Source organism: Enoplosus armatus, chromosome 20, assembly GCF_043641665.1.
Source record: "Enoplosus armatus isolate fEnoArm2 chromosome 20, fEnoArm2.hap1, whole genome shotgun sequence".
NCBI classification, from domain to species: Eukaryota; Metazoa; Chordata; class Actinopteri; order Centrarchiformes; family Enoplosidae; genus Enoplosus; species Enoplosus armatus.
The window spans coordinates 10,518,535-10,533,651 of NC_092199.1; the positions used below are offsets into that span (position 1 = coordinate 10,518,535).

At 40.8% G+C, this 15,117-nt stretch overlaps 2 protein-coding genes across 2 annotated transcripts; both read right to left on the reverse strand.

Annotated features, from left to right (window-relative positions):
* Positions 1-910: 910 nt before the first annotated feature.
* Positions 911-3,179, reverse strand: ndufa4b (NDUFA4 mitochondrial complex associated b). The gene is made up of 4 exons (XM_070927341.1): positions 3,021-3,179; positions 1,629-1,717; positions 1,400-1,460; positions 911-1,187 (listed from the first exon to the last, which is right to left on the reverse strand). The coding sequence occupies exons 1-4, from the start codon at positions 3,069-3,071 to the stop codon at positions 1,131-1,133; spliced, it is 258 nt and encodes an 85-aa protein (XP_070783442.1). The 5' UTR covers positions 3,072-3,179; the 3' UTR covers positions 911-1,130.
* Positions 3,180-5,915: 2,736 nt separating this feature from the next.
* On the reverse strand, positions 5,916-12,387 carry LOC139303732 (protein FAM117A-like). The gene is made up of 8 exons (XM_070927566.1): positions 12,264-12,387; positions 11,172-11,317; positions 10,353-10,448; positions 9,849-9,965; positions 9,110-9,238; positions 8,826-8,994; positions 7,380-7,551; positions 5,916-6,204 (listed from the first exon to the last, which is right to left on the reverse strand). The coding sequence occupies exons 1-8, from the start codon at positions 12,385-12,387 to the stop codon at positions 5,916-5,918; spliced, it is 1,242 nt and encodes a 413-aa protein (XP_070783667.1).
* Positions 12,388-15,117: the final 2,730 nt, after the last annotated feature.

The following is a 15,117-nucleotide window of genomic DNA, read 5'->3' on the forward strand; positions in this document are numbered from 1 at the left end:
CTCTTGTCCACTCAAAGTAACTCCCTGCAGGATTTTGTTAGTGTAACAGCACACTCTTTACAACTAGAGGAAATTAGAGGTATTATATAATAGAATATAATTAAAAGAATAATCATCATATAAAAAGGAGATTATGGGTGAACAAGATATATGCACCCAAGGTAAAAGCTCATGGAAACATGGGCAGATACAAACATAGTTTCAATTTGAAAAAACGTGATCTAAGATTTAAGAGCTCAACGTTATATTTTTTACATACACTCTTCGCTTTCTGTTTTATTGTAGCGTTGCTGATTCACTACCTTTCATTTCTTCTTATATCAGTCTTTCTGAAACACTGAAACATGTTCCTAAGGTTTTCTGTGCTAACCTAAATGGATATCTACTACTGGCAAGTAAAATGTTAACATAACTTTCATAATTTTTCATATCATCAGCATTCAACAACTACAGCTCCAGTGAGACTTTGACAGCACTTTTGTGGAATATATTTAATGCTTAAATGTGATGTAAACTCTAGTATAACAGTAGATTCATTGATAAGCTTGTGTTGACAACAAGCTGTCCCATATTCAACAGCCTCCAAACACAATTTTATTACACTTTTTTTCGTTTTGTGTTCAAACCAAATGTCAGGCGATGGTATTAGGTTAAGATGTTGAACTTCAAGTTGGTTTCTTTCAACAATGAGTTGACAGTAGTGATTTTATAATAATAGTGTCAAAATACTAAAATTTAAATATATGTATATGCACCACCAAAGCAGAAGTAATATGAACATCTGCTTATGAAACCTTAAACTTGACTTGTAAAAATGTGTTGTAGTCTTTCATCAAAGCTTCTGTGGATTGTGCAAAAAAAATACACATGCAAGTGAGAAGTGTGATTTAAATGGTTTTAATAATTTACAACAGTCAAAAATAAATTCATCAATTAGTAAAACAGGTGGTTGCCTGTTTTCTTCATACAGTCATTGATAAGTGAATGATCCCTCTCCCCCTTCACACTGGAAATGAACTGACTGAACGATTCAACCTTCATTCAGCGCCATGGGTTTGTTTTTTATTTGGTAAAAAGTGCAAAGGCTCCTCACGCTGATGACAATATCAGAGATGAAGGTGCGAAGACGCTTAGAAATCAGGCCTGTCCTTCTTCAGCTTGGAGTAGTCCATGTTAACTGTGAAGAGCTGGAAACACACACACAGACGAATGTACACAATCAGTATGACGGAGACAATATGGACTTTGAGGCAAGATAACAGAAAAGATATGGTTTGTCCTCCACGATTTAAATCTAACCAAGCAGCCATATATAGGTTTATGAAAAATGACAGTAAATGATCAGCAAGCATCAGAACTGTAGACGTTATTTGTCTAAAATGTTCATAAAGGCTCATACTTTGTACTGCTGAGTGGGCTCCATGTTGTTCCAGGGCTCAGGGTTGTTCTTGCGATCCCATCTGAGGACAAAAAAATAAGAAAAACTTGATATTTAAACATACATAACCTTCTTACATACATAACATTTACAGTATATACTGATGAAAAAAAGCCAGCTGAAGGGATTAGATCCACAACGAGAAATCCCAATATGATTATCAGTTTGTACTCTCAGATGTAAGACTTACGAGACATCAGGGTTTTTCAGGGCCAGCCGACCCAAGTACAACATGCTCATGGTTGTCCCGCCTCCGATGAAGATGAAGAGCGGGATGAGCTAGTGGGCAAAGAACAAGATAAATAAATCACAATGGAGGTTTCATACCAAGTATAACATCATTTGGAAGACTAGAATGCGATTCAGCATATATCTGCTGTTGTCCATATCACTATTTTTTATTCCAGTGGCTCTGACCCCTTAAAACAAAGGACTTTCTACTTGTGACCCCCTTGTCCCTCGGTTGCATGTGTTTTTCCCCTCCTTGATTTATTTGAATAATCTCATTGGTTAAAATGATCCAGTTATTCCCAAGAAAAAAAGAGCAAAGATTAGAGGAAAATCTAAATGAGGATAAGAATAATTTATCATATTTCGATCCTGTTGATCATCTCTTGACCCCACAGATTTGTCTTGTGACCCCTTGTTGGGGACCCCAACCCCGAGGTTGTGCAGCTTATTTACAGTCTATATAAACTAATCATATACTGTATCATACGTTTCCCCCCAGGAGACAATAGCGGATCATTTAAACACAGAAATGTTTCACCTCAGGGAAAGCTTACACTGTTTAGTGAGGGACAACAACATACCAGTGGTCTATTAATATGGAGGCTGCCATAAAGCAGAGTGTGTGTGTGTCACCCTGTCGCCCTTGGATGAACACACTGTCTCTGCATTGCTCTGGTGTTGAGTCAGGCCAGTATGGAGCTCACACAGTAGTGTACGTGCTGCAGCGACCTACACACATGGCTGTGGACATGAAGAGTATAGGCTACCTCTCACGGGGAGAGACGCTATTTTCTCCTCCTGTCATAGTCGCGATTTCACCCTTTCAAACATGCCAATTACAATATTGTCTCGTGTATTCATTTATCGTGCCTCATCGGAGCAGGTGCCACAGAAAAGAGGAAAAATGAACCCTGTCATGAAGCGTGGAGGGTGGCAGAGTTAAAACACAAGCCTCTACAGGAGGAGGGATAACAACATGAATACAGTGATGAGAAAGGATGAGATGAGGAAGACAAATGAGGACTAGAATGTGGATTTATTGGTGCAAAATTGCGTTTATCATGCATTTCACCCGAAATCTGTCGAGGAATTACACATTTCTGCAGTCATAGATCTAGAGACCAGGCCTGTTTAATAATTCTGCCGTTTAATACTGTAAAATATCCCAAATGTTGCTTTAATTAAAGGAAAACTGCATTAATAAATAAAAAAATAGGTGACAATACATCAGATAATTAAGGTGAGTTACAGGGATACGGGCGCGCGCTTCACCACACGGCGTCCTCCGCAGCGCTTTCAATGTCACCGGGTCGTTCACACGTTATAAAGAAATACCGTGTTCAGGACTTACAGCTGGGTGGCTCTTGAGCTGTTTGGCGACGACCCCCAACATGGACGGCATGGCGGCAAATGCTCCTGCTGACGGAGTCCGTTAAAGCGAATTTCTGCGGGGCAAAATGCACGCGTCTCTGCGGGTCTCTGTGCGGTTTCCTACAGGCCTGAATGTACAGTGAAGTGCACACCGCCTCCTCTGCTGGCAGCCAATCCCACAATGCAACGACAACAGCTGGACTGTATATCATGTATATATATATCATGACAGCAGGTCTTAAAGAAAACTCCTCACTGAGACTTCTCCTGTGCTCGCGTCAAATGTCTTCATGAACCAGAAAAAAAAAATCCCCTGAAACTCCATTTTCTATATTTTCAATTTGCAGTAAGGAGCCATTTAGCTCATTTAAATCCTCAAGAAACAGAGGCACAAGCGCACATTGTGTTCACATATTCTGATTCCAGGCTACAACCTAAAATTTAGGGGGGGAAACTGTCTGGCCACTCTCTCCATGACGACCGTTTAGTAGCTGTTCTAGTGCTTTCCATCATAGCACATGATCTTCATCAGCAAATAGAGTTTGCCCAGTTGTCATGGAGTTGTAGGTGTTCAAGTTTCCATTTTCTTTGAGGACATTTTCTTGTCCATGTTAGTTTCTTTTTTTTCTTTTTCTATTAAAAGATTAAAAAGAAAGGTCCTTAATTGACCAGGACAGAACAGCTACTAGTTGGGGTGAGCCAACTGGCTGTTTTCAAGGGCTTCAAATGTACTTTAGACCTTGTGGCGCCAACTGGCTCCAGTTTTCCAGCAAATCATTTTGTCTATAAAATGCCAGAAAATAGTGAAAATACCGGTCTCAATTTCCCAGAGCTCGCAGAGGACATTGAACTAGTTTGTCTGACCAACAGTCCCATTTATAAAAGATATTCAGCTCCCCATCATGTAACACACACAAAAGCAGCAAATCATCACATTTGAGACTCTGGAGCCAGCAAACATTTGAGTCTTTTTTTAAGCAAAAAATGCCAAACAATCAATTCTCAAAATAGCTGACAATTCATTTTCCGTCAATCGACAGTTTCAGAAGTCATTGCTGGCATTTTTTCCTACAACGAGGTAAAAGGATTGGATTGATGTAACTGTTGAATTTCAGACAGCAAGGCAAATTTGAATTTAAAATGAAAACAAGGAGGTTCAATCTCAAAATTCTGGGTTCAACAACGCAAAAATGCACAGCCACTCAGTTGTGTGAACAATGTGGGGAGGAAATGTTGCATTAATTGCATATCTGATGTCTACTATATTTTCATCTTTTTTTTTAACCCATGTTCTGATTTCATCATGACCCAAATCAGACAATGACAGACATTTGGAAATTCAGGCCAGAGCATTAAGAGTCATGACTTAAGTTAAATAAATGGCAAAGACGACACGTTATCGATCATATATTTATGTGGACAAAACACAGAACCTGAGATAACAGCACGTCCACAGCATCCACACAGAGTCAAAACATTGAAATTGAGGCTTATTTGGGAAAAAGACAATGTTTCAATCCATCAGTATTTCACCAGGACACTAAAACTAGGAGAAGTAAGTCAAACGATCAGACTAGTTAACTTTCCATCCACGTGTACACACATAAACAAAACTCCTGTCAGAGACAATAAACCCAGGACTAACGTATGGAAGAAGAGTCTCCTCCTCCATATAAAAAACCCTCTCCTGGAAGTGCATACAAATCCACCCGATACAGTATCTCATATAACACCTGCCTCAATTATACTGACAGAACAAAACTAAAAGTAACAGGGGGGTTTTTTTAGCTTATGTTGCAGGTAATTGAAAAAAAGATGTAGAAAATACACATTACTACTCTTAAAGTACAAAAGTGAATATAAAAATAAGAATTGCGACTCAAAAGTAGCAGTTCAATTTGTGCAAACATGTCTACCAGAAATAAAAACTATTCAAACATCAACTTGTCAGCTTGGCAGAAGAGAGAGAACATCTTCAGAGAAACATTAAGGACGACAAATCTACACCACTAAAACTGGTTAGGTAGTCAACTAGGCGGTGAAACCTCAGAACTATAAACATACCATCAAGCACACATCTAGAACATCAAGGAATAACAGGTTTTTATCCATTAACATGTGCACAAATTAGTTTCTTTTTTGCAAGTAAACAAGATGACGACAAAAAAACCATCTGTACAACTTTTAAAGCAGAAATGCATGAGCTGAAGCCTTTAGGTACTGATGCTATCCAAGTCCAACAACTGGAAAGTTCCCTTCAGTCTACAATAATCAAAATGTGATTTCATTGTATCATTTATCATCATGTAAATAAAAAGTACCCAACTGATTTGTCGTGCTTTGTACACCAGCCGCAGGTGCAAGGTCAAGTTAGGTAAAGAAATTTTGAGGTGAATTGCAGATAAATATCTTTGAATACTTAAAAACAACCAAACTTTTTGTCTTACTTGACCCAGAGATGATGCACTGCAGGCAGAGTTTAAAAACCAGTATGTCATAGCTTCTTTGGGGAAACAGAAAAAACAATGTGCAGCGAGTGAGGTGGGTCGGGGGGGGGGGGGGGGGGGGGGGGGGGGGGGGGGGGTCAGCCATCCAACACATCATGTCTCAGAGTTAAGAGGAGAATAAGTGAGAAGTCCTGCGGTAACACTGACCTGCCTCTAAACAAGCAGCTCATAAAGCTCATCCATTGGATTGCGTAAGAGGATGATATTAATTTTTTTTTCAATATTATTATTTTTCTTCAACATAAAGATTATTTTAAACCTGTATAGAAAAGGAATGGTCCTTTCCTAAAATAAAGCAACATCGACAAATCTGTCCCAGACCACTGAAATATTTGCATCATCATTATCCACAAGATCTGCAGCTGTGATCAGAAAGCGAGACCCTCCCCTGACGTTTCTCCCATGACAGCAGAGGTGGCAGGAGGATCTGGAGGAGTGGCCCGGCTGCCAGAGGACACCTGGCAGGAGCTCGTTCCCTGGCTCGAGCAACTGCCCACTGGAGAGACGGCAAGGCTGCGGAACAACAGGTCCATGGAGGGGAGCAGGGGCTTGAGGAGGCTGACGGGGCAGAAGGCTGAGCCCCCATGGGGGGTGAAGTTTACCTTGTTGGGGTCTGGGCAGGAGGAGATGAGGGCTGGCTTGAGTTGGTGTGGAGTGCTACAGAATGAGAGGAGAGGGGCTGTAAGAAACTGACAACTGTCAAAGTGTAGAAATGAGGTTTGGACACACACATGTTCAGCATGTCCCTGACAAATAAAGTAAAAAATGTCACTCCTCATGACAGGCCAGGCTTTATTCTAACCAAGACTCAAAGACATTACAAGTTACACAAGGGCAAAAAAGGTAAATCATGACAACAAGTAGTTAACTGCAGTACTGCACCTCAATTTCACATGACAATATACAGATTAAGTAAAAAAGAAGGAATTACAGGCAGTAATTTGGCATTAATGACACACAGTAGTGTTGTGACAGTAATACTAAATACCTTTGATTTCCTCCAGTTCTGTTAAGTACTAGTTGTAATTACCTAAGTAGTAACAATTCTGTAACTTTAGGGAAAAAATGTTTTAGATGTTTAACCTATCTAAAGTTTATTGACTAAAAAGTTAAATTTTAAATGCCTAGCCATAACCAAACTTGTTCTAGCATATTGATTAAATGTCCTGTCATGTGTAGATATAGTATAAATCAAGGGTAAGTACTTTGTCATTGTATGAGGACACAGTGAAACCACCACCAGAGGGCGTCCACGCACTGACTGATTGAATGCATACACTACATTCAACTGGCTCAAAGAGCCCTTTCACATATTTCTCAGTGTAGAGGTGAAAAAAACACGTGAATAATAGTAGATGAGATAACTCGACGGGGAACCCCCAATTCCACACATCAAAATCTGTTTACAGGCTGCTGCATGTGTGAAAAAAAAAGTTGTATAAAAGCCTTTTGTGGCTCCAGAGGAAGCTGAGTGAAGTCTGATACATTGCATCAAGAGACAGTTAAGTCTGAAGACTACAAGTCTGAAAATAAAGAGAAATCTGGGAGTGTTGAGTGAGAAAGAAGTGAGCTTACCAGACCTCTGTAGCACCTCATCTCTGCTTGAGGCTACATTAGCCGCTACTAGCATAACCCACCTGAATCTCTGACTGAACCGTCAGTGGTCAAGTTGCATTTTGGGCATCGATTTTGATACTTTATGAAACTGTCCGTCATGAGTCTGACAGTGTTATAGCAGTGCAGCGCTCAATCGGTGGACTACTGTTGGTGTGTCTCAGAGCAAACACGAGAGAGAAGTCTGTCAATTCTGTTCACATGCAGAACGAACGCACCTGGTTTCCTCCCACACTCGGACCTTTTCGCAGCCCTCTGGAGGCTCTCTCTGGAAGCAGCAACTTTTGTTGGGCCCCGGGGAGGACGACATCAGCAGAGGCAGGGAGAGGTCCGCCACATTCTGGGAGGAGAACGGAGACAGGAGGCACATCTCTGCGCTGTCTGCCAAACCTGAAAACAGGAGGTGGAAAAAAGTAAATATAATTAAAGATTCTATAAGCAAAACTGTTTTTGTCCCAATTGTTAAGCTACAGTCATCTCAACTCCTGTGGGAACAAAATCAAGTTTAGTGTTGATATGGTAAACTTGAGATAATGTCCATTTTGACGTGACTCCATCAAAAATGATAAATAAACTTTTACTAATCTAGCCATGAACTATATATAAACTATAATATATTATATTTAACTGGTGAAAGTGTTGGTACACACAATAAGTACGCCCGTATAAAGTGTTTCAGATTGTTCACTTACTAAGCAACAAAAAAAGTGCTCCTCTTGGTTGTTAAGCAAGTTTAGCAGTCTGTCCAGTTAGACCATCACCATGAACTATATTGTATGTGGTTCAGTGCTTAGCTTCACAATCAAAACCTAGCACATAAAAGCACAATTAAAGAGTCTGTAACCTGCAATTTAGATTTATTCTTCTTGGGTGCACAGGAGGAGACTTTACTATACAAGTACTGGTCTCCGCCCGGGGAAAATACCTTTGTTTTGGTAACTTATTTTGGATAATTATGTGTCTGATTATTGTGAGTGTATAAAGGAAAACAGGGTAAACATGGCGTAATTCCTAGTAACTCTGTGTTTAAACACATTTAAAAACATGGAGGACAAGACACCAGAGCTGATGGCAATTGAATATTTAATGTGTTACTATGGCTGTGACTTGACAAAGTTATCCCATCTGGAACTGCTGGTCTGTGAGACTACCAAGTATTATATCCTGTTTAGTTGCATTAGTATCATGATGTTGAGCGTGTTCCCGTGTGAAATGCAACTATGCATGTTTGCATGTGTCTGAGACTGTGTGATTGTGTATGCGCATGCAGAAAGCAGTTTTCTGATTTTAGGTCTCGTCTTGAGTTGCAGCAACAGGTGTGAATGTCACACAGCAGTTCACTTTCCCTTTTGTTTTCTGGTAATTATCTATTTTAATACAGATATAACTTTTTGAAGTTATGTATTGATACTTTGCTTAAAAACAGGAAGTTCCAGGTACACAACTGAAGGCACATGATTTACTGAAACCTCCAGTTCAATGTTTAATCATGAAGCACCTTTCCAGACAGTGGACAGTAAAAAATGGACATTGTGGTCAAAGCTCTAAGCTCATTCTACATGTGTACTACTTTCTGACTCAGTGACACAATCACATTAAACATTACTTAAAATCAGCATGAAACCTGGACCCAGTGATTTGACACAATATACTTAGAAACTAACCTTGGTGCAGATCCAGAGGTGCATCCTCAGAGTTGGGTGGGGAGGTGGAGATGTAGGTGGGAGGGGAGCTGGGTGAGGACAGGGGTGTGGTGGCAGGGTCACTCTGAGATCCGCTGCTGCAGCTCTGCGGAGGGACTGGAGCCCGGTGACCGTCTGGAACCTCAAGGAGCTGTCAAGGCAGGAAGCAACCGAGTAATTAATCAGCCATCATCATATTATTATAGTTTTCAGGAATCTTGCTTTCTTTATAAGTAAAACAACCCCTGTGTCTTTTCACAAGTTACCCTGTGCTGAGGGTGCGGTGGCTGGCAGATGAACATGCCTTCCAGCTCCTGGTTGAGGCCCTCCACGCTGCAGCGCAGTCGAGGGACCAGCGTAGACAGGGGAGCAAGGGGAATGGGAATTGGCTGAGTCTGTGGATACGAAAACAAGTTAAATGGAAATTAGGCTGCATCACTCTCAAGAAGATCAGAAACTTTGTTTTTTATAGTTCTCTTGTCAATTTTTCTTGTTTTCTCTTGTTGTGGAGCACTTTGAGCTACATTCTTTGTATGTAAAGCAACATGTGCTGGGGATATCACTGAAATTCACCAGGTTCCACAATGATTATCAAAATAGGAAAGTGTGCAGGTCCTTCTTAAAAACACTTTCAGGTACAAATCAGGTCTTTATGGTTGGTCATGTCACCACACTTTAGTTTGAAATCGCCTCAGCCCAGTGGAGTGTGGCACCACGCAACAAGGCAGTGCGGACCAGCTGTGCTGAAAAGCAGAACTACGTATTTCGTTCTGAAAAGCAGAAGCAGCGTGATGTAGTCGTCTTCCTGTTGCTTCAGTGTTTTAGTTCATTCACTTCCTGCGATGAGCTGCACTGTGTAGTTCACACGGATATCTGTCTGGAGCCTGAGAGGTTTTACATCTGTTGTCAGCTTTGCCTGTAAAAAGCGTACACAAACACGCACGCATGCATGTATGTATGAAGTAGAGCAGTGTGTTTAGGTGAGTGGTGATGATGCTACGGTACCTGAGTAGCTCCTAGGCTACAGCTCTCCTGAGGATAGTCACGCTGGCAGTCTTTGTCATGCCCCCCCGAGACTGCAGGTTTGCTGCGCTGCTGCAGCTGTTGTTTTAGTTTAGCAATCTGCAATGAACGGAGGTTATTGTCAGTCAATCAGCTTGCGCGCACACAAACATGTAGAGGAAGTCCTTTCAACCTACATGGCACACACTTTACAACAAGGTCCCTTCAGAGGCGCGTTCAAAGCATTTTTTAGAAGCAATAATCTAATTTTGTGGTGGTTCAGATAGAAGATATGATGAGGAGTGGTGAAAACTTTTAAAGTGGTGAAAAGGGGAAGTTTCTTAGCAGATGAGATCATTTGGTCTCCTGTTGCTCAATGCTGTCAAAATAATTGAGTCAGGCCTTTTACAAGAGCTTGCATCTTGTATCTTTGATACAAAAACGTCCAAGTTTAGCAAGCCCGGTTGGTACAGACACACATGTTGAGCAATACAGGGAGACATTCACCTCTCGCAGATGCTCAGCACTGCCCCATGATGCCGAGCGTTTGTGGCTGCTGCTTCCTCTCCTGCTCTGGGATTTATCGGACCATGAGCCTGGAGTCTGGGGAGGAAGACAGAAAGAAACTATGAGAACAAACACTCTTCAAATAAGATCACATGTGACTAATAAATAAGCATATATTAAGGTCTTAGCCTGAAGCTTCCTTGTGATTGTCTTCAAACATAAGATGGGAAACTGTTATGTTAAGTCATGCATGACATCAGGACTTCACACATGTTACCAAAAAGTTGCACACTTAGCACAGCTTTTCATGCTCAAAGGCTGATCTGCAGCCATATCACACCATCCACACCCACAGACTCTCTCTTCACACTTGTAGAAGAAGCAAAAGAGCAGGAGAAACTGAAAAACAGAGAGAGGGGGGGGGGAGGATGTGGGCAACCAAAGAGCAGTGGCGAGTGAGAGCAAAGAGGATGGGTGCAGCCAAAACGGCCTCATCAGCCGACTTCAGGGACTGTTCTCATGGCTGTGGTTCTCACTCTGTAATAGCTATGCAAGCACCGGACACCTTCTGTCTCCTAGCAACTTCCTTCTCTGCAAAAACTGCAAACTAATCTTCTAACAATCCTATCTGACCCACAAAAGCACCCCTGCATACACACATTAATGATTAAAAAAACTAAAATATGGAAACATCTGCAGTAAAGTAATTTCATTCATTTCTTTGACAAAAAAAAAAAAAAAAAAACAGCTCTGATTTAAATTCGCCATCATCATCATAATCATGTTCACACTTGGGAACAGTCTTCATCCGGAGCTGACCTGGGTGGATTTGTCCTTGCGAGACAGGCTGCTCTGGCCCTCGGGTTCTTTCGGCCAGTGTCCCTGCAGGTACGGCCCGATGATGGCGTCAAGAGACACTGTCCGCCTCATGCCAGAGCTCGGCTGGTGCGGTTTGGCCTTCCCAGCTGTCAGACGCAGACAACTTTTTATTTGACATGCAGCAACAGATTAAATGATCCTGTCATTTACTAAGTTTGCATCAGTTGGTGGCAGAATTGATGGACTTTGAGTATGTTATAGCTTTGTGCTCTTATATTACTTAACCATTATTTTCACCTACATAATCAGAAATAATGATAATATTGCTGTTATAAAGTAAACAACTCATACATCAATCTAAAAAGGTGTAATGTAGTTACAGTAAGCAAGCTTTAAGCTACTTTATTTCATCATTAACCACATAGAGTTAAAATGAGAAGTCCATTAATCTGTTAGAAGATTGACAGATAATTTAGTGGTAACAATGTCGATAACTTCATCTCTCAAATACGAAGATTTCCTGTTGTATTTGTCTGATATGATTGTAAACTTCCCAACTTTCTCACTATTCTATGATGTTAGATCAATCAACATGGTATTTGCCAGATTAATCGATAATAAAAATAAGCATTTCTGGCAACTATAAACATATCTATACAGTAATAACTCCTAGGTTGTATAATCCATACATATATATATATGATATAATATTGTTATATTTATATTAACTATGTTATTGTTTTATGAATCAATTCAAATGACAGTAGGATAGGTGAATACCTTATTTAGGAAGTTGTGTTACAGATAGAGATGCTGCACTAACTTCCTTTTTGACATTATTGATTGTTTTATGATTGGATGCTGCTACAGATGTTCCCCAACCACTGGGGCTTTAGGCCATCTATCTCAAGTTTGAAACCAATTTGTAGTTAATAACTTAACGATGGATACAGCTGGTGTGAAAACATGTAAGGCTGGATTTAAGTTGCCCACATGAGCTAATTCTCCATCATGGCATCACATTTTTTTTTTTTTTTAATCCAGGGACTTAACTATATGACCCATACAGTCTGACAGGTGTTGGGCTCATACCTGACTTTCCATCCCTCCGGTTGGCTCGAGGCTTGCTGGCCAGCTGATAGGGAATAGTAGCCTTGAGAGGCTGTGGACCCAAAGTAGCTCCCCGGATCTGTCCAACTCCACTTCGGCCAGACATCTTTTCCAGTAACAAATCTGGGACTACTTGTCTGAAAATAGCAGTGGGTGTCCTGCCTGGTGGAGATCTGGGGGCGCTGTGTGGAAACACTGGTGGTGGCTGGCTAAGTTACCAGCTGCAACCCTTCCTCCACTGGTGATGATGACTACTCAAAACCGTTACAAAATTCAGTCTCGAGTCACTTAGATATCATCTTCTAGTGAATACGAACTACCAGCAACATTTAACTCGACAGATGAGACGTTACGAACAGCTTGAGGTCAAGTTTTTCAGCGGTGATCATACTTTTTCTCTCTGGCTTGTGTGCGAGTTAGCAGCCTAGCAAGCAAAGTTTCTTTGTGAGGATGTTGAGATATTTCACCCCGTTGTCGAACAAGGAAGCAGCTCCAGTTTCAAAAAGTCACTTTAACGTCAACTCCGACGTCTTCTGAGAAAACGTCGAGGTGTATTTCATTATATTTTTTCTCGGGCTGGAGCGGTTTTGGTGGCCCCAAAAAGTTGCGAGGTGGCCACAGTGGTTTCACCCTCCGCGTTCTTGTTTCAACTCCAAACACCTCCACCACCACGCTGGTGTGGATTTAATTATGTAGGGGGCGGAGTCCGGCGATGGATCTCACTTTTGATTGGTTTTTGGATCCCTTAGCTTCAATCCTATTGGACAATCCGCCATCAATCCGTCAAACCTCGGACAATGAGATTTGCTGTCACCGCCCCCAATTCATATCTCATATTAACTGATTTTTGCCATTAAATTCGTGTTGAAACGCCATATTTAAGCTTTTAAAAATTGATAGTTATAAATATTTACCGCGACAATGAAAATACATGGACTACTTTTTAAAACTTAATGCTAGTTTAGTTTACCATTTTAAGTGTAGACCTGCTGCCCATGTATTTAAAGGGCCATACCAATGTGTTTGCAATTTTTAGCTTCTACAAATCATGACAATTTTGAAATGCATGCTGTACACTTTGAGATTATTTTGGCATGTATTTTACCTACCTTCTTTAAGACAGCATGAAAAATAACTATGCAGACTCCTGGAACTTTTATTGATTTGTGTAATCCATCCCAGAATCCATCAAGTCCACATTCATTTTTGTTAGTGTTACATTGTCGTCGCATGGTGATGCAATATAGGAGCAGATTGATTTGAAAAGTCTGCACTGTATTACCTCATACCGATAATGTGATTTGACAAAAATGAATGCAGACTTGATGTGTGATGACTGTAATGAATTACACAACAAAAGCAAGTCTCAAAGAGTCCTAAATAATAGATTTTCATACAGTACAAAATGAAACCATTGGATACCCAACAGCAGGAAAAATACATGGTTATTACAATGGTTATCTGTGATGTAAAGTATATGTGATCAGTAGTAAGAAAACCTCTGGTATGATCCTCCAACTGTTTCATCATAACCTTCATTCATTCGTAGGCTAATTATTTCATCACCCCAGCTGGGTGTGTGTGCACCATATGGGTGGACTGTGAAGTGGTTTTGGGTGGTTTGTGCATGTGTGAGGTGAGACAGTGTGCATTGTGGGAGATAAAGGTCCAGACTCTATATGAAAGGGAGTGCCAATGGTGGGACACGAGAAGGGGGTAGAGATAACGTGGCATGCATTTTTAAGGGCAGATCCTAGACCAGTGCTAAAGACTCTCAGTGTCTCCTCACCCAAACCAAACTGGCCCTAAATGAGCACTTACTTACACGAGACCTCGGCCCATGCTTAGATAACGCGCTCGTGTGTCTGGCACAGCACAATGGGAGTGAATGTGCTTTATCACAGAGGGGTGAAGTGCTGAACAATGTGCCCAGCAGCCTCCTCATCTATCTAGTGCAACTACACCCAACAATTGATGTCACTTTCACAAAACAGCCAAAGACAAAGCCAGATAAGTAAACCCAACTTTTCATGACCCTCCGGTATCCATTCGTTTTACAGCCAAGCAGTTAATTGGACAGTATGTCGATCTGGAATGTGTCTCCTACATAATGCATTTCCAACGTTTACCAAAGGACCTTCAGCTGCTGTTTGTTTAGCTCTGTGTATTTGTCTGTGTTAATTAATGAATGATCCTAACCTATGACCTCACGTAAGCTATTTCAAACCCATCTGGGAGAGATGACACAAAGTTAAGCTACAAAGGGGAGACATGAAAACAAAAAGTGACCTAGGCACAAAGGGAAAGAGTGTGTGTTGGGTTTCTTGGACCTACAGTAAACACTCATTTCATTTTGCACCCTAGTCTGTAATTTTTGTGTCTGATTATTTCAATCAGGTTAGTAATAAATTGACACAGTTTCTGAGTGGCCAAATGGCAACCGACATGAAGACAAAGGTGGAGACAATTCATGCAACAATATGTGCATGAACAAGAGTCTACAGCCACGCAAGCAGTCCTTTGAGCTAAATGCTAATGTCATCATGCTCATAACGACAATGCTAACATGGAGATGTTTAGCAGGTATAATCTTTACTGTGTTTTCCATCTTAATTTTGAGTGTTAGCATGCTAACATTTGCTAATTAACACTAAACACAAAGTACAGCTGAGGCTGATGGAAATGTTATTGCAGGTATTTGAACATTAACCAAAGTACGGGACAAATGTAAAATGTCAACCTCATGGTGGCGCTATAGGAAAAGTCATTTGGATTCATCCTCTTTGGATCATGAATGTCTGTACTAAATTCATGGCAATCCATCCATCTAGATGTT